Source organism: Physeter macrocephalus, chromosome 15 (assembly GCF_002837175.3).
Source record: "Physeter macrocephalus isolate SW-GA chromosome 15, ASM283717v5, whole genome shotgun sequence".
Lineage (NCBI taxonomy): Eukaryota > Metazoa > Chordata > Mammalia > Artiodactyla > Physeteridae > Physeter > Physeter macrocephalus.
The window spans coordinates 7,941,643-7,969,384 of record NC_041228.1 but is presented as its reverse complement, the minus strand read 5'-3'; the positions used below and the strand labels follow the sequence as shown (position 1 = coordinate 7,969,384).

The 27,742-nt window shown below is 48.9% G+C and overlaps 1 protein-coding gene across 19 annotated transcripts in view; it reads left to right on the top strand.

Moving 5' to 3' along the window:
- Positions 1-27,742, top strand: part of LOC102988973 (thyroglobulin) — a 144,641-nt gene that overhangs the window by 59,691 nt on the left and 57,208 nt on the right. For all 19 annotated transcript variants that reach the window (XR_003683451.2, XR_003683453.2, XR_003683452.2 and 16 more), the window contains 6 exons: positions 3,023-3,139; positions 3,664-3,779; positions 7,716-7,824; positions 12,932-13,123; positions 18,416-18,580; positions 25,839-25,904. Coding sequence is in view for 14 of the 19 variants with exons in the window: in XM_028500614.2 (XP_028356415.2) it covers positions 3,023-3,139; positions 3,664-3,779; positions 7,716-7,824; positions 12,932-13,123; positions 18,416-18,580; positions 25,839-25,904 (765 nt within the window). In the remaining 5 variants the exon portion in view is untranslated. The remainder of the gene's footprint in view (positions 1-3,022; positions 3,140-3,663; positions 3,780-7,715; positions 7,825-12,931; positions 13,124-18,415; positions 18,581-25,838; positions 25,905-27,742) is intronic.

The window sequence follows — 27,742 nt, the reverse complement described above, 5'->3', positions numbered from 1 at the left end:
TCTGTCTTCTCATTTTGCTAAACTTACTGTGTTTGGGGTCTCCTTTTCGCAGGCTGCAGCTTCGTAGTTCCCATTGTTTTTGGTGTCTGCCCCCAGTGGGTGAGGTTGGTTCAGTGGGTTGTGTAGGCTTCCTGGTGGAGGGGACTGGTCCCTGTGTTCTGGTGGATGAGGCTGGATCTTGTCTTTCTGGTGGGCGCTGCCTCCGGTGGTGTGTTTTGGGGTGTCTTTGAACTTATTATGATTTTAGGCAACCTCTCTGCTAATGGGTGGGGTTGTTTTCCTATATTGCTAGTTGTTTGGCATGGGTTGTCCAGCAGTGGAGCTTGCTGGTCGTTGAGTGGAGCTGGGTCATAGCGTTGAGATGGAGATCTCTGGGAGAGCTCTCGCCAATTGATATTACGTGGGACCAGGAGGTCTCTGGTGGACCAATGTCCTGAACTCGGCTCTCCCGCCTCAGAGGCTCAGGCCTGACACCCGGCCGGAGCACCAAGACCCTGTCAGCCACACGGCTCAGAAGAAAAGGGAGAAAAAAAAAGACAGAAAGATAAAGTTATTGAAATAAAAAAATATATATAATAAAAATTTTTTTTAAAGTAATAAAAAAAGAGCAACGAAACCAAGAAACAAATCCACAATGATAACAAGCACTAAGAACTATACTGAGATAAACATAAAAATCAGAAACTAATCAGTTGCATACAGCAAACCCCAAGTCTACAGTTGTTCTCAAAGTCCACCGCCTCAATTTTGGGCTGATTCGTTGTCTGTTCAGGTATTCCACAGATGCAGGGTACCTGGAGTTAACTGTGGAGATTTAATCCGCTGCTCCTGAGGCTGCTGGGAGAGATTTCCCTTTCTCTTCTTTGTTCGCACAGCTCCTGGGGTTCAGCTTTGGCTTTGGACTCGCCTCTGCGTATAGGTCACCTGAGGGTGTCTGTTCTTCACCCACACAGGACGGGGTTAAAGGAGCGGCTGATTCGGGGGCTCTGGCTCACTCAGGCCAGGGGGGCGAGGGAGGGGTACGGAATGCGGGGTGAGCCTGCAGTGGCAGAGGACAGCGTGACGTTGCACCAGCTTGAGGCGCGCCTTGCGTTCTCCCGGGGAAGTTGTCCCTGGATCCCGGGACCCTGGCAGTGGCGGGCTGCACAGGCTCCCGGGAGGGGAGGTGTGGACAGTGACCTGTGCTCGCACACAGGCTTCTTGGTGGCGGCAGCAGCAGTCTTAGCGTCTCATGCCTGTCTCCGGGGTCTGCGCTGATAGCTGCGGCTCATGCCCGTCTCTGGAGCTCCTTTAGGCAGTGCTCTGAATCCCCTCTCCTCGCACACCAAGAAACAATGGTCTCTTGCCTCTTAGGCAGGTCCAGACTTTTTCCTGGATTCCCTCCCAGCTAGCTGTGGTGCACTAACCCATTCAGGCTGTGTTCACGCAGCCAACGCCACCCTTCTCCCTGGGATCGGACCTTCGAAGCCCGAGCCTCAGCTCCCAGCCCCCGCCCGCCCCGGCGGGTGAGCAGACGAGCCTCTCGGGCTGGTGAGTGCCGGTCGGCACCGGTCCTCTGCGGGAATCTCTCGGCTCTGCCCTCCGCACCCCGCTGCTGCGCTCTCCTCCGCGGCTCCGGAGCTTCCCCCCTGCTCACCCCCCGTCTCCGCCCGCGAAGGGGCTTCCTAGTGTGTGGAAACTTTTCCTCCTTCACAGCTCCCTCCCAGAGGGGCAGGTCCCATCCCTATTCTTTTTTCTCTGTTTTTCCTTTTTTCTTTTGCCCTACCCGGGTACGTGGGGAGTTTCTTGCCTTTTGGGAAGTCTGAGGTCTTCTGCCAGAGTTCAGTAGGTGTTTTGTAGGAATTGTTCCTCATGTAGATGTATTTTTGATGTATTTGTGGGGAGGAAGGTGATCTCCATGTCTTACTCCTCTACCATCTTGAAGGTCCTCTCAAAATCAGAATTTTTTATATCAAGATTTTTGAAGGCTTAATACATGGCCATTTCTATTATGTTAATACTGCCCTCTTCCATTCCCACTCCGAAGGTAATAAACTTTTTTTCTGCACTTATTATGAAAACTGAGAATATATTGCTTTGGTTGGCTTTGAATTTATTGACGTGATGAAAACAAACTCAGACCTGGTCTCTTTTATAAAGCAGTGGTTGTGTGTGAGAACGAGGGCCTACATACATGTTTGTCATCATGTCTGCAAAAAACTAGTACTCATGCACTTCAGGGTTTGTTTTTGATAGTTACCTGCAAAATATTGACACTCTTGTGCATTTTTGCTTGTCAGATAAGTCTCATTCCTTGAGAGTTACATGCAGTGCTTTTTGCTTGGTGAAAAGTGAGTTCCAAGTCTCATAGCCTTGAGAAATTTTATTTCTTTCTCCTCTCTTATCTAGTTCCATGAGCATGTGACTGTGTCATTCCTACAGATGGGAGCTCAGGTGTGTTGATGGTACCTGGGAAAACAGATGCTAACATACCATTTAAACGAATACTATCATAAACATATCTGAGCCTCATGACACATTTTCAGATGTACGTGAACCCATGTGCCCATGTTTTATTTGTCTTTTAAAAATAACTTACTTCTTTCCAGAAAGAGGACAAGTTGTTTTAAAATAAATATGAGATATCATTTTAAATAAAATATTTTATTTCTAGAATTATACATAAAATAATTATGAGATATCATTAGCATTCAAAGATAAGGACAAGGAAATATAAATTTAGATAGAAAATCAGTATCAATGTGAAAAAGGGAGTTGTGAGGACTAATGCAGTATTAAATTATTCTTCTTACTTCCTGACAATGAGGTGGAAAAAGGAGACATGGCAAGTTATAGCTGTCAGTATTAGCCATGAGGCAGCATTCTCGAACTACCCTTAAAAGGGAATTTCTCTTTTTGGAGCACCTGTGTGACCAAGGGCTGTGAGTGGGAAGTGATTTCTTGATCTAAAACTCTTTTTGGCTTCTCTGCAGAGGCCCCAGACCCCTCAGAGTCAAATTTCACAGATATGCTTTCCTTTCAGTGATGAGGAAATTTGAGAAGCTCCCAGAATCTAAGGTGATCTTCGATGCAGATGTTGCTGTGGTGGTCAAGTCCCAAGTTCCCGGTTCTGAGTCCTCACTGACGCAGTGCTTGGCAGGTGAGGGGCCGGGCACCTGGGTGGTGCCGTATGGATATGCTGTGCTAATCTTGCAAGACACATCAAGTACAACCCTTGAAATGATCATCAAATATACGTTGTAAAAAATTCTTTGTAAATCACTTGATTCTCGAAATGTGCATCCAACTCATAATTTCCGTTAGGAGTTTATAGTGCATCCACCACCTGCCAAGAACGAGGCTCTGCCAGATGTTAGGAAGCAGAATTGAAGGACATTCGTTCCTTGTAGAGCATTTTGTCCAGATCAGGAGATGTATCTGTTTATTTCAGCGGTCAGGCCAGAGATGGGTAATAACAACTACCACTTATTGCATATTCATCTTTACGAGCATTATCTCATAATCCTCCAATCCTCCATGAATACTCATTGTAACCCATGTTACTGTGTGTGTGTGTGTGTATGTGTGTGTGTGTGTTTGGGGGGCAGGGAGTAGGGGTATGTGTCCGTCTGTCCTCAGCATCTCCTGAGGGACTGGTGGGTGACTGTCCCATGGTGCTTGCAGACTGTGCGCTAGATGAAACCTGCAGCTTCCTCACAGTGTCCACGGCGGGATCAGAAGTCTCCTGCGATTTCTATGCTTGGGCAAGTGACAACATCGCCTGCACAACTTCTGGTCGGGTGAGTCGTGGCAGCTGCATGGTGGATCTGTCTCTTGTCCTACATCAGACATGCTCTGATTGAATTGACACCACTCTGATCAGGTGATGGAATGAGATTGTCAATAACTGATCCCGCGTTACCTCCATTTCTTCAAAACGATGGGACTTTGGGAAATTGAAACTGCAGAGGACCAGTGATGGCTCAGGATGAAATTAACTTAGGGACTGTTTATCTGAGCAGCATCATTTCCAGACAGATCCATCAGAAGAGGATTTCAGTGACGAGCCCCCTCCTTCTGCCCCCACCCGCTTATCTTATTGGGTCGCTTGGGCCACTGGACACACCAGGACATTGTCCAGAGTCCAAAATTCCATTTGTCTCTCTGAGCCCCAGACCCCAGCAATTCCTTCCCATTGTAGAAGTAAAGCATGATTATTGCTTAAAACGGAAAAGAAAGTTAAATATTAGTTAGAGCCACATGAAATTGCTGTTTCAGTGAGTCAAAGCTGGTCGGGTATCAGCAATTTCATTGTTACCATGAATTAGGACAGAAAGGTATGCAGGGAAAAGCAATTCTCCTAACTTCCTAACTCTTAGCCACATGCAAATCTCCATTTTTACTCCTCCATTCCTTATGGATCCTTCCAGAACATTTCTATGTGTTTATAAGTGTTTATTACATAAAAACATTTTTGTTTACATGCTAATATTTTACAATACATATTCTTTTCTACCTTGATTTTCTTACATAATATTTATCTTTCTGTATCTAAAAAAATGAGCCTTGTTCTTTTTAATGGCAACATACCGATCCATTCTTTGCATGGACCTCATTTTTCTCACATTTAAGGGCATATAGATTTGTTAGCAGTTTTTTAAAAATACATTTATTTATTTTTGGCTGCGTTGGGTCTTCGTTGCTGCGTGCGGGCTTTCTCTAGTTGTGGCGAGCGGGGGCCGCTCTTAGTTGCGGCGTGTGGGCTTCTCATTGCGGTGGCTTCTCTTGTTGTGGAGCACGGGCTCTAGGCGCGCGGGTTTCAGTAGTTGTAGCGCGCGGGCTCACTAGTTGTGGCTCACAGGGTCTAGAGTGCAGTCTCGGTAGTTGTGGCACACAGGCTTAGTTGCTCCTCGGCATGTGGGATCTTCCCGGACCAGGGCTCGAACCCGTGTCCCTTGCATTGGCAGGCGGATTCTTAACGACTGCGCCACCAGGGAAGTCCCCTGTTAGCAGTTTTGCATCAGCACCAGGTACCAGTGCTTGTGTGCAAGTGCATAATCATAAGTGACAGCCTAGAAACAGCATGGAAGGTGGACCCCTGAATTTTAGGGCTCAAGCTGGGGCCTGGAGCTGTAGGATCTTGAGAAGAGCAGGGAGCTGTCTTGGACTGAATCTCAACCCCATCATTTTAGGGCTGTTTACCATGTTCAGGTTCCTTAACGTCTGTCTCCTCATCGGTAAGATGGAGTCTGGTGAGGATCTGAGAGACTAACTCCATACACACAATAGATTGTTGAGGACACGTTCGCTTCTTTGATTTTAAAGCATTCTGAGGAGGATGACTGTGCCTTTATTTGTTTTCGCTATCATGATTCAGACTTGCCTTAAGATCTATCAGGGGGAAGAGGGGGTGGGGTGGGGGAGGGAGGATGGGCTAGTAGGCTGGCGACACTCAGCAGGAACTCACCACCTTAACCCATCAAGGTCAGGACTGAGCCGCACTCTCAGTGTCGCCTCTCCTGCCCTGGGACAGTGCAGACAAGCTGGGCTTATTTGTTATCAGGGTCCAGGTGCTGCTCCCGCATCTTGGCTACTCCATGGTGAGTGATTCTGCTAATAATGGGACACCTCTGTCCAGACTTCCGCCAGGTCCTTTGTGGTCTGAGGGTCACAGCTGTCAGTGACAGTGGTTCCCTAGGCGACTGTCAAGTCCTTGGGAGTCCCTGATTTCGAGGACGTCTACTACTTGTGCTTCCCTAAGGGATCAGAACCAGCTTATAGAATCAGTAGTAACAGAAAGAGCTGACATTTGTTGAGTGCTTACTAAGCACTTGGCATTTCTGTGAGTAAACTTCTTAGATTATTGATCATCCGATCCTCTGCTGACAGCTGCTTGTCCAGTAAGTTTGGATTTTAGTCTACAAGATATACAACATTTCAGTTTATTAAAAAAGGCGAAAAAAGAACTAACTCTAACTTCAACCCCTCAGCCCATGAGAGACACTGTCTTACAGGGAGAGTAGTTAGAAGGCAGCTCTGGAGCCAGGTTGCCTGGGTTCAAGTCCCAGCCCCACTACTTGCTTGTTGCTCTTTTGTACCTTGGTTCCTCAGAGCCCCCATAAATATGGGGTAGTAACAGCACCCGCGTCACAGGACTGTTGTGAAGTCATACATGGGAAAGCTCACAGGACAGTTTCTGCTGCAGAGGAAATGCTCAATGACCTTTGTCCTAGTCGTCACCATGGTTGTTAGTGTGTTATCCACACATCAGGTCGACGGGGATTCCATCTCAACCATTAGTAAGGCTCCTCTCCGGGGCCGGGGCCCTGCAGTGCCTTTGACCATGAGGGATCGGTCCACCCAGACCAGAGCTGAGGCCACGGTCCCAGGAGCTGACTTCAGGCCCCTTGGCGCCACTGGGTCTGGGCCAGGCTCGGGGTGGGGAAGGGACTCTTGCTGAGGCAGGAGCCCCGTGCTTTGGGTTACCTCCGCCCCCTCCCTCAGTGCCCGCCGCCACCCAGCAGAGCCTGACTGCAGATGGGGCCAGGGCTCCTGTAATCTGGGACCCAAGACTCAGGTCCTTCTCAGTCTGCAGGAATCCCGCCTCCTCAAAGGCCCTTCTTCCCTCCTCAGACCATCATCCATTCAGTGAGTTTGGGTTTTTTTCAAAAAGCAAGGAGAGGGCTTCCCTGGTGGCGCAGTGGTTGAGAATCCGCCTGCCAATGCAGGGGACACGGGTTCGTGCCCCGGTCCGGAAGATCCCACGTGCCGCGGAGCGGCTGGGCCCGTGAGCCATGTCCGCTGAGCCTGCGCGTCCGGAGCCTGTGCTCCGCAACGGGAGAGGCCACAGCAGTGGGAGGCCCGCCTAGAACAAAAAAACAAAACAAAATAAAAACAAACAAACAAACAAAAAGCAAGGAGAGCTGTTGTCTTCAAACAGCCTTTGTTTTAGCCTCTGCCCTCCCCAAATTCCCAAAATTGAACTGAGAAACTCAAAGTTGGGCAACTTTGCAGGGGGTGGGGGCAGGGAGGGGGCAAAATACTAGAAACAAGACAGAAATTGACACAGATTTAGCCTACCACACCCACACAGCAAGAGCTCTGGACCTAGGGGTCAGAGGCACTGGAAAACAGCAAGATCTTTAGAAGCCTGACCTCCCCATTTCCAGGCTAAAGAACCTTCCCCTGATCCTCCCTCTGTACAAGCTGTGTGCCAAACAAGGTCTTCCCTGGGCTGGACCCTGTCTCTCTCTCTCTCTCTCTCTCTCTCTCTCTCTCTCTCTCTCTCCTCTCATAACTGACAGTCCCTGAGAACCACTAGACCTAGTTAATGAAAACACATACAGGATCCCAGGTCTCCATCTCTGCCGCTTACAATCCCCCTTCTCTTGTTTCCACCTGACAAGCTCTTATTTATACATCAGAACCCCACCCAGATTCACTTTTTCTGGGAAAATTTTCTAGCTCCCCTTTCTCAATAGAGTTAACCACTCCTTCTTCAGTGGTAATTATCTCCTCTTTTATTACACATGTCTTTGCAGCTAACACTCTGGGCTGGAATTTACTGCTAACATGTCTGTGTGCTTCAATAGATGGGGAGAAACTAAAGAGCAGGAATCTTCTCTTATTTATCTTTCTAGCCCCCGTGCCTAGCTTTGATTAGAGTTTAATAAATGTTTGTTGAATTTAATTGTTAAATGTCACTGGACGATAATTCAGTCTCTTTCCACATTTAGGAGGAAGATGCACTGGGGACCTCAAAGGCCACCAGCTTTGGAAGTCTTATGTGCCAGGTGAAAGCGAGGAGCGGGGGTGGAGACTCTCCAGCTGTGTATCTGAAAAAGGGTAGGTTGATGAGCTGGGTGGCTCGGGGCCCCAGTGGCTTAGCCTGTTCAGTGTCTGGAGCTGCTTTCCCGCAGGACGCGGTTAGAGAGGAGCCACGCTGCCCCCAGCTCAAGGGACGGGGAGGCCCGTCCTGCAGGTGAGCGATTCAGTTGCAGAGCAGACACAAAGGCTGCGGGCAGAGGCCAGCTGAGTCCACACCGTGTGCCCTGTGCAAGCTCATGTGGCTGCCTGTGATACAGGGGTATCTCCAGCAGGGCCATAGGCCCTGGGCTCCCTGCAGCTGCCCATCGTGGCCCTCCATCTCACGGACCTTCACTCCCCTCTCCCTTTCCTGTCCACCCTCCCCGGAAGCTGTCAGACCTTCTCATAAGCAGCCAGACCTCCAAGCTCTTGTCTCTCCCTGCCCTGCACTCAGGACCTCCCCGGCTGCAGTGTGTATGCACGTTACCTGGGGGCTGGTAACACTGCAGATGCCGAGTCAGTAAGTCAGGGAAAGGCCACGATTTTGCCTATCAAATAACCTCTCAGGGACGCCAAAGCAGCTGGTCCCTGGACCGCACTTTGAGTAGCGAAGCCGTCTTGTATTTTATAGTTTACAGCTCACTTCCCCAGACGCCTTTCAATCCACCCTCACAGAGATTCTTGAAGGAAGGTGAAAATGGGATCATAATCCATGTTTTACAGATGAGGAAACTGAGGCTCAGAGAGATTAAGAGTGTTGCCCAAGGTCATATTGCTAGTAAATTGGGGATCTGGGTTTGAACCTAAGTGCGTCTGATTCCCCTACACGGCCTCACAGAGGGGGTCAGGGACTTTTGGTCGCTGTAACGAAGCAGTGGGTCTTTCCCAAGAATCCTACAGCCTGCACGACTCTGCCCTATCCATCAGGGCCAAGAGAGGGGACAGCAGTGCAGGGTCCTGAGCCCTGGCCCGTGACTACGCTCTGCCCGTGAGCTGTGATGCCCTTTCTAGTCACCGCTCACCCGGCCTCGCTTCCTGTGGTTAAGGGTGAGGGGGCTGGAGCCCGCCTGGTGGGTTGACCCCAGCTCTGCCACCACGAGCTGTGTGTGACGGTGGACAAGTTCCTTGACACTATAGGCTGCTGTGATTCCGTTAGTCAAATGGGAGTCGCAGGTGAACTGAGGTTGTTGGGAGGTAGGAATGCGGATGCTTTCACAATGAAGCGATGCTTTTAAAACAGTGGGTGGCGCGTGCTAAAGAGCCAGAGGAGGGCTTCCACGATCCTTGTCACTCTTGCTAACAGTTTCCCGATGACCTGAGGCAATGGCTGTGGACCGGAAGACAGGCCAAGGGACCTGAGCGAGGACGGGGATGGGGGGGGGGGGCAGTTGGAATGAAGGTGGCAGGCATGTCACTTCCTTAGGTCTGAAGCAGCAGGCAGGCAGCCCGCTCCCAGCAGCTTCAGAATGTGCTGCGAGCAGCTGGTGGTGGAGAGGACGCCTCGGACCAGGCCCAGGGCCTCGGCCGACCTCGGTAGCAGGCTCAGCCCACGGCAAGGACAAGCGTCTGTGTATTTTTATCTCTGGTCCTTCTTCCGCCTAATACCTCCATCCTGTCTGAAATGAGAGCTCCCCTGGGAGAATGGAGTCCAGCAGAGCTGGGTTTTCTCTGATCTCTGGCCAAGTTTCAGAATTTCTGCCCCAGTGTTTATTCCAATTATTTTTACTACCCATTTTGAAAAATGACAGAGCACAGAGATTATTTTCTGGAAAGGAAAACCAAAATAAAACAAGTGACCCCTCTCAAAAATGTTCTTTAAAACCCTACTTTGGCCTTTTATCATATTTTTTTAAAAAGGCAATTGTATTTCTTTTTAAGTGTTTGTTATTTTTTTCTCCTCCTCGTCTCCTGAAAGTTTATACTTCGGGGGAAAATTGCAAGGGAAATTGTGAAGCTTCTTTGCTGCCAAGCTAAATCAAGGGCAGAAATGTTTTTTGCCTTTTTTTGTTTTGTTTTTTGTTTTGTTTTGCCTTTCATATTTTCAAGCAGAAAATGCACAGACCCAGCCGTTCTGGGTTCTGTTGTAATGAAAAGAGAAGGGAGGTAAACTGGATCTGGCTTTAGACTCCCCCGCTCCCAACTTACTAGTTCTATCTTTGATCAGGAACAACTTCTTTATTTTACTTTCTGTAAAGTGGGAATAAAATGCCACAGCTGAGCAGGAAAGGGCACAGTTTCTGAAAGTCTCCTGCACAGTCCATGGCGCCCAGTAGGTAGTCAGCATGTCCCTCCACGTGCCTGAGCTTAAGTGACCTGGAAGATGGGACAGCTTGGTCCATCCTCCAGGGCCATCCTCTGTCCATACCCACTTAAGGTCCGTGGCCTTGACTGTGGAGGAGGAGCCATGTGATTTTTCAGTATCAAAGGAAGTTAGGGCCTGAAGGTTCCTTGGAGATTATCTAGCCCTCATGTCACAGGTGAAGCCTAGGAACAGGAGGCATCTTGTCACACTGCATCCAGGTGGACCAAGGACTGTAGGCCTGACCTCCCCCAACTCGGGAACATCTCCCAGACCTGCTCCATTGTCCAGGACTGCACCACCGTGTGGGTGAGCCCAGCACTGCACGTCCCATACATGTTTACTGAGTGCCCGTGGAAGGATACACACTTCGCAGGTGCTGCGGATGCCGCTGTGATCGAAAAAGACAGCATCCCTGATTGACAGAGGAATTGGTCCAGCAATAAAAGCACTTCAGAGGGTGATAAGTGCTTTGATGAAAATGAAACAGGACATTGGGGTAAAGATGAACGTGGGCTACCTAGAAGAGCCAAATTCATGGAGAAGAAAGTGGAACAGTAGTTACTCAGGGCTGGGGGAGGGGGGAATGGGGAGTTAGTATTTGATGGGGACAGAGTTTCAGTTGGGAGGATGAAAAGTTCCGGGGGAGGATGGGGTGATGGTGCACAATATCATGAATGTTCTTAATGCCACTGAGCTATGCGCTTAAAAACGGTTAAAGTGGTAAAGTGTTTGTTATGTATATTTTATGACAATTTAAAAAGGAAAAGAAAAATGAACATGAGCTGCTTTGGGTGCTCAGGGAAGGAACTTAGAGAAGGGAATGTCGGAAGTAAGGATGAGGAGGAGCCCACCAGAGGCTGTACCCAGATCTCAGGGCAAGTGGTCCTCTGCGCAGGCTGGGTGGAGGATGCCCAGTGAACTGAGACGTGGCCCTGCCATCCAGGGCAGCCCTGTGCGGTAGAACTTTCCGCAGGGATGGAAATGCTCAATAAATCTCTGCTGTCCAGAGTGACAGCCAGTAGCCACATGTAGCCACTGAGCACTTGGAATGTGGCTATTGCAGCATGAACTCTCATGAACTGAAATTGATCTTGGAGTAGTCACACATGGCTTGTGACCCCTGCTTGTGAGAGCGGGGACTGTCTCTGGGGAATCACAGCTGATGGGGCAGCAGTAGCTGTCTCAAGTGGCTTAACTGTAGGGTGAGGGATGACAGAGCCTTAGTAGAGGTACAGACAGAATGTAAGAGAGATCAAGGGAGGGAGATGAATTCTAACTGTATAAGGCTGGGAGATGGGCGCTTTAGGTCAAGCTGGGCTTTGGCGAAGGGTGGGCGGGGGCTTGGCCTGGCACAGTTAGAGCACAGTCAGGCAGAGGGGGGCCGCGTGAGCGAAGGCTTGGAGGGAGAAGATGCTGGCTCTTTTGGAGACCTGTAATGTATCTGCTGAGCGTCAGCTAATGGCCAAGCTCATGGTTCAGCCTTTTAATGTCCAGTCTATCTTTTCACCTGCTCAGCATCTGTGAGGGTTATATACCATCGTCACCGGTTACAGAAAGGAAAGCTGAGGCTCGGAGGACCTAAGAACTCACTTGCCAGGGGTGCTGCGGGGATTCGCACTCGGGTCCGCCTGGTTCTGAAGCTTGCACTCTTGCTCCCACGCTTTAAGGTCTCCACCACCTTTAGGTGCATGTGTTGCTTAAGACCTGGTGACCTGCCAGGCCACTGGGAGGTCAGGGTGGCCAAGAGCACAGGCTCTGGTGTTCTTTCTGCCACCACCAGCTGTGTGAACCTAGGCCAGACTGTTCACTCGTTAAGGTTCTCTTTCCTCAAGTGCAAAATGGATATAATACTAGAACAGACATGTTGGCTATAGTGAAATCTATATATCTGAAAAAACCTCATGTTTGCAAAAAGATGTTCTAAAAATAACTGGGCTTTTATGGGAAAACGAGACTTAGGGACAAGCAAAACCCAAACCATGCCACTTCTAGCCAGAGGGCTGACAACAACAATAACGATCTTATATAAAATGCTAGCAGAACTTTAAAAAGAGACATACTGAATCCGTCACAAAGAAATGCTACAGTAAACGTGAAGGGCAGGGTGGCTTGATGGGGGAGGGGAGGCCTGAAGATGTCGAGGCGCAAAGATGCACAAAGAGAAGGGGAATCGCGGTCCTCACTGTGAAGACAGAGCCGCCGGCCAGCCCGAGGCAAGAGGAGATCCGTGGGCTGATGGGCCCCGTGTAGTCCTGTGCTTCTGCAGCTTGCTGCCTTCAGCTGCATGTGTATGTGCTGCATTCACCTGGAGTTTGATGACACAAGGCAGTGACAAGCTGGGAACACTGCAGATCAACCAGTGCAACCTCAGCATTGCAGCGGCCTAGCTGCCTGTGCACCACGTGTTCAGACCACTTTGCCTTACAGAAACAGACGTGACAGCAGAGCAGTCTGAACCGAACTCAAGGGCGGTGAACATTAAATGAGGTCGTCTGGGTAAAGCACGTGGCCTGGTGTCTGTGTGTATAGTTAGAGCTCGATAAATATTTGCTGGTAATAAGAAAAACCATAATAAATGCCAGTTCTCCACACCTCGCCTTCAGACCCTCAAAGGTGTGGTGGGTGTTTGTCCAGGTCTGCTGGTTTGGGGCCATGGCTTTGGTGGGCTCCATTGCTCTGCACACACGGGAGGCCCAGGGTTTTCATGGCACAGAGAGCATCTCGCTGGACCGCACCCTGTACCTGGTGTGGTCAGAGGGTCCGCTGTCATGTGACCAGCATGCTCTGCTCAATTCTGCATTGTTTTGAGATCTGAAAATAATTTTTTTCCTACCTTTTCCCCAGGCCAAGAATTCACCACGACAGGTCAGAAAAGATTTGAACAGACTGGTTTCCAAAGTGTGCTCTCCGGAATGTACAGCCCCGTCGCCTTCTCAGCGTCAGGAGCCAGTCTGACCGAAGTCCATCTCTTCTGTCTTCTTGCCTGTGACCGTGATTCCTGTTGCGATGGCTTCATCCTCACGCAGGTCCAAGGAGGTAACATGACAGTGAGGGCTGGGGCTTCCCTCTTCCACAACACAATTCTCCGTGTTGTGTATCCTGTCTTCTGCAATCCCACGCCTTCCCCAAACTTTGTGGTCTACAAAGTTTGGGCAAGGCGTGGGATTGCAGAAGACAGGATACACAACACGGAGAACGCCTGGGGAAGTGGCCACACTCACTTAGAAAGTGATATTCACAAAATTAGGGACTATCATCACCCTTCCAACAGGTCGCATACTCTGTTGGCCACTTTGCGTTTTAACACCACGTTTGTCCTTGGCGCTGCCTTCAGAGGGGGTATTTCGAGCTCCATTTTCACAAACTAAGAAACTGAGGCTCAGAGAATTTCAACCACAGCTGCTGCCAATCACTCTGCTCATGACACAGTCACGGGGTGATGGGGCTGAGATTTGAGCCCACGTGTATCTTCAACAGCATCTCACCGCCACCTCTGAAGGCTGCACCCACCACATTTGGTTAAAAAATGTTAGTTCATTCCCATCACCCATGACCATTCATTCAGTGATTGATTATTTATTGAGTGCCTACTGTTTACCAGGTTCTGTGACCCATAGGGCTGGAATTTTCAATTGTCTCTCAACAGTGGGAATAGACTTCTGTTTTCAAAAATGAATCCGTGTCCCTGGCTACGTAGCCTCGTGGTTGTTGAGAAGGGGCTTAGGTCAGACGGACCTGGGTTCTAGTCATCACTCTGTCACTATCTCACTTTCCTTGAACAAATTTTTTAAACTAAGTTGTAGGTCCCTTATCCATGAAAGAGAGATAATGATAATTCCTATTTGACTATTCGTTATAAAGATACTGGGTGCAAAATGCTGGACTTGAGCTTGGCTCCTGGTATGCTATTAATTTAGTGACAGAGGGACTTACCTGTAACCAACTGCATGATTGGCAGCTTAAGCTTATGGAGAATTCTGAAGATTGAAAACTACGTGAAGTAGTCTTCTATATCTTCTTATGACCCTCCCTCACTCACAGTCACAGCTGTAAACCTTAAGTGATCGCCTTACCTGGGCAATCCAGTGTCCCAGGTATCGGGAATCGATGAAATGAGCTTCGAATGTGGCCGGGGAGGCGAAGGTACCGTGAAGGACCATCACCTTCACTCCCTCATCTGTGCTGTCATCCAGGCGCGTATGGAGCTCCGCTGTGCACCTGGCTCGATACACAAGGCGACACAAGTGTCTGAGGCCACAGGAGGCTTGAGTGCAGAGGAGGGAGATGTCAAGGGGACTTGGTGGTCAGGGAGAGCTTTCTGGAAGAGGAGAGACTTGATCCAGGCTTTGCAGGACGGGTAGTGTTTAGATGGTAAGAGAGGAGAGAGAGTCTGGTCAGAGTGGGCATCCCTGGGAGCTGAGCTCAGTCGGGGAGACCGCGTATTCTGGAGAACATCATCCATGACACGGGACTTATCAGTCTACAGACCCAAGGCTATGATCAACTCCAGCATCTGTACATCATTCCCTCCAGACTCAGAGGTAGATAACTGTTGGCTGTCTAGCTTGGTCACCTGGTGGGACAGTTGTATGGTGAGCGATGGAAGATATCAGGTGTCAGATCTGGTGATGGGAAAGGGAGATTTGGGAAGGTCCATATGGGGTATATGCTAAGTATGAAGTGGCTTGAAGACATTCACAGAATGTGGACTGAGCTTTTGGATACAAAGATCCAGAGCTCAGAGAGGGAGTCTGGGAGGGAGATGGAAATGTGTGAACAGCCAGCGTTGAGGTGGTAGCAGAGGTGTGGGTACGGATGGATTTCCTAGGAAGCGGGTGCTGGGTGAGAAGATGGAGGAGGGTGGGACTGATCCCTGGGGAATATCTACATAACTGATGAAGAGTCTGCATAGAAGACAGAGAGGAGGAGACCCAGGAGAGCAGCAGGTCATGGAAACCAGACTGGAGATGGTTGAAAGAGGAAGGAAGTTGTCAGCAGTTCTGAATGCTGCTGGGTGTTCAAACAAGGTGACTCCTGAAAACTGCTGAGGTCAGCTCGCAGTGGCCAGCAGAGGTTACAGTGAGAATGTTGTGTTGGAGGTCACAGGAGCCTGGGCAGGAATGTGGATTGAAGTAAGTTGAATCCTAAAATTCCTTCTAGGTTTAATGCTTTGTGGTTATGTGATGTGCATTCATGTCAGTGTTTAGATAAGCAAAAAAATAGACACTATACACACACATATACACAGACACAGGCACACAGACACACCTCATTTTATTGTGCTTCACTTTATCGTGCTTCGTAGATGCTGCGTTTTTTTTTTACAAATTGAAGGTTTGTGGCAACCCTGCACCGAGCAAGTCTATCGCGCCATTTTTCCAGCGGCATTTGCTCGCTTTGTGTCTCTGTGTCATGTTTTGGTAATTCTCAAAATTTGTCAAACTCTTTCATTATTATTACATTTGTCATGGTGATCTGTGATCAGTGATCTTTGATATTACTATCGTAAAAAAAGATTACGACTCGCTGAAGGCTCAGATGATGGTTAGCATATTTTAGCAACAAGGCACTTTTAAAGTAAGGTATGTACTTTGTTTTTTTAGACGTAATGCTATTGCACCCTTAGGAGACTACAGTATAGTGTGAACATAACTTTTATAGGTACTGGGAAACCAAAAATTCCACGTGACTCACTTTCTTGCAACATTTGCTTTATTGTGGTGGCCTGGAACCAGACCTGCGACTGCTCTGAGGTGTGTCTGTATATGTTCTCTTTATGTGTGCCTATATTTAGAAACACTGCGATTCAAATCCAGGGTGCTTTCTGCCTTCTTTAATCTTAATGTCTTTTCTGAGGATACCACAATTTCCCCAGATGTTCGATTGCTCACCAGACCACAGGATTTTTCAAATTGGAAAGGTTGACTTCATTTTCCTGAGGATCATCTATGGAATAATTACTTTGCTCTGGGGAGCAGTAAGCCCACACAACCCTTTTTTCCGTGACATTTCTGGCTAGCAGGCTTGCCTGTCTTTCCCTCCCAGTGTAACCCGTGATCTGTGAATTATGTTCATCTGAACAACCACCTCGCAATGCTGCAAGTTAAGCTTTTCTTTGAGACACACATCAAACATCAGGCAGATGTTTTTCCCAGTCTGGTCTGATGGGCAGCCCTGGAATTTTAACTTGTGAAGCTTTGGCTGGATCTGCTGATGACCAGGAACAGAATCCCGCTACGTGCTTTTACTGCAGTCTGGAAAGGCATTTAATTCCTGGTAGAGTCCCCCTCCTCCCCGTCCCCTCCGCCCCTGCAAGACTCCAGCCCCTCCAACCTCCAACCCTGAAATGGCTTTGCTTCCACTGATAATTATTAGTGAAAATTCATGAGGCTTCTGGACCTACATTTCATGAGCCTACTTGTAACACAACAAGGGACTGAGGCAACTTGGAAATGGGGTTCAGTGGCACTTGTGTGGCCTGAGGCTCCCGGGAGCGTAATTGAAGCTGGCTCACGTGATTTCAAATCTCCAGCTGGCGCCCACCTCTCAGACGCCCGGAGTTCTCATCGACGCTTGAGCGTTAGTTAAAGAAGAAAGCTGCCTGCGTTTCTCTTCCCAGGTCTGAGAGCCGGAGAAAAAACGTGCCCCACCTCTTGTTTAAGTCCATGATTCTTTCTTTGGCTTCGGAGAGGGGCAGCCGCAGAGCTCAGGCTTCCTCTGGGCTCTCGGCAGGCGCTTACACACCCCTGCTGCCCTGTGCTCTGGGTCCGGCCAGGCCGGGCGAGGCATTCACTGCCCGCTGGTCCTTCCTCGAGTTCTGTGCAGTCCCTCAAACAGCCCCATCTGTGAAGTGAAGTGGCCTCCCCAGCCCAGGGATTCTGGGATCCGGCTGTGCGCTAGGATCACCTGTGGTGCTGTTCACAGGCCTAATGCCCAGATGCCACCCTTGCGACCTGTCAAGTCGGAACCTCTGTAGTTGGTGCCCAGAACAAGCACTTTCAAAACTCTCTCTGTGATTTTGATATAATCGGTCTAAACACCCCGGCTTGAGAACCACAGAGTCAGTGGGTCCCTCAGGTAACTTTTTACCACAGAGATGCTGCTGATGGTAATGATGACGACTCAGGTCAGAAGTGCGACAGGAGAGAACGAAGTGTCCAATTCGTAAGCCAGACATCCGTGAGGCATCTACATTGGGTAAATTTTGGTGCAAGAAGTTTGAAGCTTATCTGGGTTTGGACATAAACTAGGATAAAGAAGGGAATAGGGGCTGTGGGGTGGTAGATTTCCTTCTTCTTTCCTTTTCTTTTTTTTCCCCAGGAGAATCTGAACAACTCTACTACCTAACAGGGTTGTGTATCCAAATGATACATAAAGTATTTAATTTCTAGATCTCAATAAATTTGGGCAATGTACTTAACTTATATGAAGCTCAGTTTCCTCATCCGTGAGATGGAGAGAATAACGTCAATAAGAATTAAGGGGGTTAATATACCTAAAGCACTTATCATAGTAGCTGGCACATCACAGGCATCCAAAACATTTGAGTTACTTATATTTACCTAACGAAAATCACTATCAAATTCAGTTAGCTTGGGGGTAGCATTTTCTGCTTACCGAATAAATTCATAACATTAGGGTAGCTTTTTTAAAATTCAGAGTCAGAAGATATATTCAAGACAAAATAGTCCGATGCCTTCCAGTTACCAAATCTAGTAATGGATTTCTCTCTATGAATCCTGGGGATGTGGACACACAGCCTTGGCTTGGTTACATCCAGAGACAAGGAGCTCATTTCCTAACAGGGAAGCTTGTGCCATGGGTGTGCGGCACTTGGCTTTTAATAGTTCCTTACTTTGAATCTAAATACTGCTTCCTGAGCTCCTTCAAGATTGATCTCCCGTGTGTGTGTGTGTGTGTGTGTGTGTGTGTGTGTGTGTGTGTGTGTGTACCAGAATGAGAGACAGAGAGAGAGAGCTGTTTATTTCCTTGAAGCCTCAAAAAGATGGAAAATGGAGACAGAGGATTCTGGCAGTAAGACCCCTGGTGGTATCAGAGGTGTCATTGCTGCTGTCCCCATGAAGAAAGGCTCTCATGGAGGAGGAGGTGGTGTCCCTCCTCTCAGGAATTTGCCAGTAAGACAACTGCAGGACGATTGGGGAAGGATAGCCCAAATTAAAACGAGGCTCCTGAGTTCCGGTGTCCACTCCCGAGGAGTTGCTCCCTGCCCACAGCCTACAAGCCTCTCAGGGCACAGACGCATGTCTCTAAAGGGGCTCTGCTTGGTCCCCATCACACTGACTTCTCTCCCCTCTCATGACTCCGTAGGTTCCATCATCTGTGGGTTGCTGAGCTCTCCCGATGTCCTGCTTTGCCATGTCAGAGACTGGAGGGACCCTTCGGAAGCCCAGGCTAAAGCTGCGTGTCCTGGGGTGACGTATGAGCAAGACAGCCGCCAGGCGACGCTGCGTCTGGGAGGCCAGGAATTCAAGAGTAAGCCTCTGCCTTCTGCCCCTGTGCGTTCCTTCACAGTGAGCTGTCTTCACCAGCAAGGTCTGCTCCTTTGCTGTGAGCCCTCTCCATACCCTGAGGTGTTTATCCTTCTGAAAAGAAACTGTACCCAAAAGCTGCAGAGAAAACAACCAGAGCATCTCAGCAGCGCTCCACGGGAAGCATGATGTAGCTCTGGGGCCGCAGGTTGGCTTGGGGGGAGGCCGGCTCAGCAGGGCAGCTGCACTGACCTTGGCCGGGCTCTTTCACGTGTCTCGGGGGTCACTTGGTGGTTGACCGCTCTTGTCTGGACTTGGCCAGGGTGGCCTGGCCCTACTTCACGTGCCTCTTCTTCTGGATGGGCACGTTCTCCTGTGGGCAGAATCAGGAAAGAACAAGGGAAACAAGCCAGGCTGTTGAAGGTTGAGGCTTGGATCTGTCCCTGTCACCACTGCCTTATTGCACTGGCCCGGCCCGACCGGAAGTCAGGAGTGGCGAAACATACTCCATCCTTTAGTGGCAGGAGCCGCAAAGTCCAGTGTAAAGCGTGTGACTACAAGGAAGGGGGAGGAACCGGGGCCAAAAATGCGATCTGTCCCCCAGGGCTATCTCCCCGGGCGTACTTCCCCCCGTCAGTCCAGGGGTTCCAGGAGGTAGCCGCCGCACTGTGCATCCTAGATACAGGGGCCCAAGGGGCTGTCGGCCCCCGACAGGGGCTCCACTGACAGAAATAACCGTTGAGCTTGCTCCTTGCCCTTTTTTCTGTCAGAAGCTCCTCCAACATTTCCCATAAGCGTATAGCACTGCATCAGGAGATCACCCCTGAGATCATCCGCCCCACTCCTCATTTTACAGGGAGGGGCCTTAGCACCCGAGGCCCCGGCGGCCAGTCAGCCCTCTCTCTGCCTCCCCCAGCCCCGGCCTGTGCTGCCTCTCAGCAGACCTCCAGCGGGGAGGAGCGGAGACTGCTCTGCCCTGAGCCAGGGGCCACCGCGCCAGGGCCACTCAGCGTGCTTGCGACCGGCAGGCTTAGCATCACCAGATGATCATGAGAGATACAGATTCTCAGGCCTCCCCCAGACCCCAGGGAGGCCCCAGGAATCTGTTCTAACAGGCTGTCTGGATAATGCCAGGCCCGCTAAGTGTGAGAAGCACTGGGTCGGTGACCTGGAAGTTTCCTTCCGACCTGGAGAGTCTGAGTTTTCAGCGTGGACGGGGCCCAGCTGCTCACTTACCTCTTCCGGACCCAGTGTGAGGTTGGGGGCAGGCTGGCTCCATCTTGTCTCCTCTCTGCTCTATTTATCTGCCAGCCTGTGAACTCAGAACTTGACCCCGTGGTTCCAGACCACCCTCTGAGTTGAGAGGGGTGGAAGCACGAGCTGGTGTCAGCCAGATAGAGGAGAGGAGGGGACTGGACAGAGGTCAAAGGAGCCGTGAGGTGCCCTGGAAGGTGGTCCTCTAAGGGCTGGCAGAGACCATGTCCTTTCTCCTGGAGAAGTTCCCACGCTTCTCGGTGTACTGCGGCCCTTGGGGCGCTAATGGCAGAGAGCTCAATGTCACCTCCTCCAAAAGCCCTCCCTGACTACCCCTGCAGGGCTTATTGCTTCCTCCTCGGCAGAGAGCTTTGCGCACGCTCCATGCATTGCTCTGTTAGACAGGGCAGTGGGCAGTGCATCTAAACTGAGCCTTTGCCTGGCTGCTTCTCTCCCTGGCCCAGCTGAGAGTTTGCCCCCTGGTGTTGAATCCCACCTTCGGACACCAGCTGTGTGACCTTGAGCAAGCCAGTAAATATCTTCAGGCCTAATTGCTAATGGGGTATGACAGTTTCCCTCTCACTGGGTTGTGAAGATGAAAGGAGAGGGTAAACAATAACAATAACAGTAACAATAATGGTGCTAGAAACGTCTTCCACGGTGCTCACTAGGAGCCAGGTCCTGCTCCAAGGTCTTGACCTGTTCTAACTCGTGAATCCTCAACGCAGTGCTTTAAGGGAGGTACTACTGGGACTCCCCTGGTGCTCCAGTGGTGAAGACTCCACGCTTCTACTGCAGGGGGCACGGGTTCCATCCCTGGTCGGGAAACTACAATCCTGCATGCCGCGTGGTGCAACCAAACAGGAAATAAAGTTTAATTAAAAAAAAAAAAAGGGAGGCACTATTATCATTATCCCCATTTTACAGCTGAAGACACCGAGGCACACAGAAGTGGGGTTTTTCCAAGGTCTCAGAGCTTGCAAGTAGAAGGGCTGGGACCTGAAACCAGGCATTCTGGCTCCAAAGTGACGTTCTTAACTGCTTCCCTATATTGGCACTTCCAGATGATACACGTGTAGAACTTAGTACGGTATCTGACACATAGTATTAATATTAGATGATTTTATTATCATTTAAAAATCTGTCATTTTTTGTTATATTTAAGAACTGGACTTACTATATAATATATAATAAGAACTGTGTCTTATTAATTTCTGGATTCACACCATGGAGCGTAAAACCTGGCATAGAGAACATACATAGTATCTGTGGAATGCCTATTTACCAAAGCCTGGAAAAAATATTGCAGAATTTGTGGAATTCCATGAGGTTTAGTTTCTTTTGGGGTAAGTAAAATCAAATAGCTTATTTCTATGATGGATAGTAAACACATGGTATCCATCACTCTGAGAGGTAGCCCAGTGTGGAAACGAGCATTTGAAGAAAGACATATGATCCATTCATGGGCAATAAATCCAGAGTGAAATGCTTAACACAGAGTGTGTGCTTGGTACGTGCCCAAGAAGTGAAGACTATGCCCTTGTGTGGCCTCCCTGAGAAGGAGTGATTACCGAAGGCTTTTGAAGTTCTTTATTTTTTTCGGTGCCCTCTGTGTATATATATATTTTGGGGTGCTGGCAAAGCTTTAAGAAGGGAACCCTTTGATGGGGATTTCAGGCAGCCTGAGGCATATTCATGATGTTCCAAATTGAAGGTTGACTTGCACACAGACTGATCTGGAGGCCACCTCCAGTTGGGAACAATAGGGCCAAACCCTTCTTTCCCACAATAAGACGTCAGCCTTAAGTACAATTAACCCTTGAGAAAATAAACATAGGGATTTAAATTCTTACTAAAGTGTGAAGAGCTGATAAGTACCTTTTCCTAATGGCAGATATTGATGGAGGGATACTGACGGACGGAAGGAGGAGTGAGGATTCCAGGTGTCTGAACAACTGAAGGAGACACTGTGGAGTGGATTGGTAGCACGTGGGAAGGGGATAGGGCTGATAAAGAGGATTTCTATCCCTCCCACGGTTAGTTGAGGGCCAGCCTCTTCCTTCCATTTTGCAAATGGTTAGATGGTCTTTAAAATACAGGCTCTGGAATCAGACCCCAGGATTCAAATCCCAGTGTGAATGCTTACCCGTTATATGACCTCTCTGCGTCTTGGTCTTTCCAATTATAAAATGAGGATAATGGTGACTTCTGTCGCCTGGGGAGGTTGGGAGGATTATAGGAGGGAAGCATGTGAAGCGCTTGGAGTAGTGCTTGGAGCGAGGCGGGCACTCAGTAGATACTGGAGACCCTGGCGCAATGGTTGGCATTTAAAATACTGCAGCTAAATCCTGCTTCCCCAGCCGTCCCCCAGTTCCGTGACCTTGTTCAAAGCACCTAACCACCCTGAGCCTCAGGGTCTTCATCTGTAAAATGGGGGCACACTTTTTAAATATATTACATAAGGCAGTGCTAACGTGCTCTACAAGCTGTAGTTTAAGGTATGGTTTTCCGAACCCCAAGTCCCTGGTCCCCCAGTTGCACATCCAGCAGAGGGGCTCTGTAGGATGTCGGGTCTGGACATCCGCTCTCACTGTTCAGCTCACCGGTACGGCAAGGGTCTGCTTCAGCAGGTGGTTCATGGAGAATGAGTATTTTCTTATAAAATGTAAGTGAATTGATTGCCAGTTGTAGGAAATCACAACCCAACGGAACACACTAAATTCGAATAGTAAGCGCGTCAGTATCCGTGTCGCATTTTACAAAGCATTTTCACATCCATCAACTCAACTGATCCTTTTGACAATCTGGTGAGGCAGAGGCAATCTGAGGCAGAAGTGTGAGGTTATATCACTCTTTTGCTCATGGGAGTGAATTTCGTAGCCGTGACGTGTCGCACTTCAAGAAACTATCTTTGCATTAAGTGCCATGGCTGGGGCTTCAACTCAAGCTTTGGAGACCGGAGCTGCCAGGGGCATCTCTCGCTGTCTGCTGCAATGGCCCTGCATCTAATTTACTGGAAGCAGAAAAGTGCTTCAGAGGTATCCTTGTATCATACCAGCAAATTAAGGAGTCTGGTAATTGAGAATTTTGCTCCCTGGACATCTCTCTGGGGCTGCTGTACTCCAGATATTGGGGAATGAATGTCATCTACCAGCATATTCTATTTCAAGATTTTAAAGGGCTGTGGGGAGAAGGGAACAAAAGGTGCAGGAAAGGCGGCGGGTCAAGTGTACACTGCAGAGATGAGCTGGGAGAGGCACGACAGCCATGGGGAGGGGAGTTGCTGAGCCAGCCCAGCCATCACTCGTCCTGAGAAGCAGCTGGGTGGGAGGTGCCAGGCCAGGTAGTAGACTACAGAGACAGGTAGAGTGGTTTCTGCTCTCAAGGAGCTCACAGGCTAGTTGGGGTGACAGATATGGACATTAGTAAAGTATAGTGGGCCTCCTATTTGCTCATCTTATGGACTGATGAAGGATTGTGGGACACAGAACCCCCTTTAGCACTTCTCTCCTCTTTTGTTAAGCCAACCAACCCTTTGCTGCTCCTCGGGAGTAGGGTAGACTTCTAATATTACCCGGAACAAACAAATACACCCCAAAACAAACAACCCCACAAATCACCCGAAAGCAGTCTTATCAGCCCGTTTCACTGGCTGTGAGGCTTCTCTATCCTGTCACCGATTTCTGTTTAAACTGGTGCCAGGTTGACGTGTGTCTCAATAGAAGAGTCCACTCAGGGTCTGCATCTCCCACATTCCCAGTGGACATGTCGGGTGTTTTCAGCTGTTTGGTGTTGGCTGGATCATCTTCTTATTTCTAAGAAAAAAGGCTTGGGAAGCTCTGGGGCTGCACATGCCTCGTTTCTGACAACACCTTGTAGTGCAGATGAATTAAAAAATAGGCAGAGTGCACGTCCCCTCGTGCCCATAGGGCTTTAAAATTGGATAGGAAAGACAGGCCTTGGAAGAAATACTCCCGGGTTTTTTCTGCATCCCAAAGGCTTCATGTTGTTGATTAATGGTGAGGCTCAGCCCGATGGCTGGCGTTCTCTTTGTGGGAGTCTGTTTTGTATCAATGATTGTCACTATCTTGGGGTGCTGGGAGCGGAGTGGAGGCACTTACATGCATCTGTAATGTTCATGGTCACCAGGTGCCTCTGGAGTAGATGTATGATGGACACCTCCACACAGGATGGCTCTCTTAGTTCTTCACAGTAGCTGTCATGAGCACTAAGCAGAGCCTGAGACAAGGATTCAGGAGCGTAGTTAATGTAGGAAGGGCAAGGAATATAAGTAGAGACGTGGAGGAAGTGATGAGACAGAGAAGAGAAAATGGCCTGTAAAAGATGGACTCTGAAACCTAGGCTTTCCAGTTTAGGATCGTGCCCACTCCCATGTCGTAGATTCAAACTACCCATACCATGCGCCCCCCCCCCCCCGCCACAACCCCAGATGTAGCACGTGATCTCTGCAGAAGTGTCCTAAAGTCAATTAAGACCACACAACACCCATCAACCCTCGAGAGTCAGGCTCCATGCCAAAGCCCCACAGTTCTAAATGTGTGTGTGTTCCTGCAGCCTTGATTACAGAGAGAGCAGATCACAGAAGCCAGAGTCTGCAGGCCTGTTTGTGTAACAGGGGTATTTTAACTCAGTTACTGTGGAAGGCATGGAATGATGTCTGGACAGTCTAAACCATTAGCCGGGAAGAGGAGGGATAAGGTTTCCTTCTGTTCTATGTATCTTCTCACCATCAACAATATTGAACTGGGGAAGTTTTGGGGAATGGAGTGCAGGATCAGAAGTCTGCATTAGGAAAACTAATTTGGTGGCCAGCCTTCTTGTGCTTGGGCCGATGAGGCTCTGCATTTACTTGGTGGGCTCTGAAAATCAATGATTGCTTTGTTTTCCTTATTCGTTTGTCTTTGCATTCGTTACGGTGCTGAACGCTGGTTCTATGGCAGGGATAATAATAGGTGTGGGTGATATAAAGAGGAATAAGGCCCATTCTCAGCCCCTGGAAGCTCACAGTACATTCAAGGAGCTGGATAATTATGGTCAAGCATGAGATTGAAGATAGACATTCCCAGCCTCACAAATACTATCCCCATTTGCCAATGGGGCAAGAGTCTCAGAGGACGTAAGTGACATGGAAAATTAACACAGCTGTTGAGTCTTCTATGAGTTTGGTTCACTTTAAACCAATCCATAGTTCCTTAAGTGATGCTCAGTGTCACAGGTTCCTGACCCCTCCCCACAGTAGTCCCCTTGGTGCTCTAAGAAAGACACGTGGGCTCTAGTTTTGGAGGATGGAGGGAACGAAAAGTGCCCGCTGAACTGAGACGGTATCTTGACACCGTAAAATGAGGCAGGCAGCTCCAAATACTCAATGGGTCTATTTATTATAGGGTAACTTGCTCACAGGGTGGGATGGGGATTGAGCATCAATGATCTGGAAGCATTAGTAGCTGCACTCTGCACTACTGAGGAGCCGCTAGGACAATTTTATAATTAACCTAGAGTATGGGGGTACGTGCTTGGAAACAGGACGTGCATTCCTAAGTGAAGATTTATGAATGGGTAACTAGTCTCGTGGGTGCTGGGAACACATCAGGCAAGGTCTTCATCATTGTTTGGAGGCTACCAGAGCATAGAGGCCACCTGGACCTAATGATCATTAAACAATATCTATTAACTACAAAGCCCTGATGACAGAGAAGTGATTTATGGCACAGTACAGCCCTAGGCAGGGTCAGTGGAAGGACAGAAAGGATTGTAGGGGCCCAAGATGGCATCCGTTATGCTAACATCCATAATTCTGGCCAGCTCTGGTTTTGTACCAGCAGCTGGAGGAAAGCTCCGAGAAGATTTTGGGATGCGCCTTGTGTGGGAAACAGAGTTTCAGGCCCAGGAGGGGCCAGTGTCGGGGAGGTAAGGCAGTTATGATCCTGGCGGGTCCCCAGTCGGAGCGAGCACACTCAAGCTCATACAAATAAACATCTTCTTTGCAGGTCTGACGCCCCTGAAAGGAAACCAGAGCACCTTTACCAGTTTCCAGCAGGTTTATCTCTGGAAAGGTAAGCTCTGTGGTGGGAGGGGCTGAGCAGGACACTGATCACAGGAGACGGTCTGGACCCACTTCTCACTCACAGGGCACTCTGCTCCCCAGAGAGACAACGTAGAGATTTACTTTCCAAGGGAGTGCTCTGTGTGGGTAGAAGGGCCCCAGCTCTCCTCAGATAAGATACCAAAGCGTAAAACAAAAATGAAAAGTGTGGAGACCTAAGGAAGGATGAAGGAAGTAAGCACCGGCTCCTGTGAGATCAAGTTCATTGACCACAAGCTGCCCTTGTTAGTAGGATGGGAGCTCTGAGGCCACCGCAAAAATATAATATGGAGGCATTTCTCCAGGGGCCCTCGGCCGCAGGCCCCTCCTTCCCCGAGGCTAAGTGAGGGACAGGACCCCAGGTGGGTGTGCCATGGGCTCCTGCTTAGAGCTGATGCTACCGTGGGTTCACGGGACAGGTTGGGCTCTGATGAAATGCATATTTGGCATCTCTTTTCTGCTTCGTTTGTTCTCCTTTGAATTTAATGAACATTGACCTAGTGCCTCCTCAGAGCCAGGGACTGTGAAAGGCATGTGGGATGAGTCTGACTTGGTGAGAGAGATGAGTGAGGCACAGCCGTGACCTGGAAAGGGCCCCAGCCTCAGGAGGGGGCAGACAGGCAGGGGATCATGACATGTCATGGTCCTGGGTGCTGGGTGAGAGGCATGAGGAAAGATCCTGGCCACGGCGCCACTTCCCTCCTCTTCCCACGGTCCCTCCTGACTGATCTCCAGTCCTCTAAGCGATAGGACTGGTGACCTGATTCTGTGCCTGTGAAATAGTGTGAGAGCACAAAGGGTGGGCTTAGAGTGACTGGGTATGAATTCTGGTTCCTTTACTTCCCACCCGTGTGAGCTTGAACATATGGTTGACAAGGCAATAAAAATGGTCCTGGCCTCACAGAGTTGTGTGAGCACTGGCTCAGTAATTCCTATAACGTACTTAGTACAGTACCCGGTGCATCATCCATGCTAATTAATGTGAGTGATGATGGTGGATGAAGAGCAGGAGAAGGAAGAAGGAAGGAGAAGAAGAAAAGGAGAGGGGAGGAAAATAAAAGGAAGGCGCCATCGTCATTTTCATTTTAAGGTGATATAATGAGATTATACACTTCTTTTCTCCTTTAGTAATACCTATATGGTACATACGGGGGTTGATATTCTATTCATTTTTCAGACAAAAAAAAAAAAAAAAAGAGACTTGGAGAGGTTAAGTGAGATGCTCGCAGGAGCATCTCAGGAGGTGGTCCTGGGGTGGGACCCAGACACTGGTTCCAAGTCCAGTGCTTTCTGTTTATTAGAGATTTCTGTATTGTACGATATAGCCTTGTAGCTTAATGGCTATAAATGGAGTATACCCTTTAAAAATTGTGAATCACTATATTGTACAACTTTAACTTATAATATTGTACGTCAGCGATACTGCAATTAAAAAAAATTAAAATTCTGGTAAATGATTTGCTAGCTGGTGAAAAATTAAGGACTTGCTTCTCTCCAGGACATTTGCCCCACTAAACAGAAGCACCCAAAGACCTGCCTACAACCTGGTTCCCCTGTCACGGAAGACCTGTTCCTGACTTGGGAATTTCATTTAATTTTTTCAAATTCCAATTCATCTACTTTCCACCTGCATGTTCTGGGATAAGTTATTTCAAGTCTGTGAGTCTCAGTTTTCTCAAGAGTAAAATGGAAGTCTTACGCCTTCCCTCCACGGGGGGTCGTAAAGACCAATATTTATAAGCATATCCTGTTAACTCTGAAAGACTGTAAAATGGAAGTCTTATGCCTTCCCTACACGGGGGGTCGTAA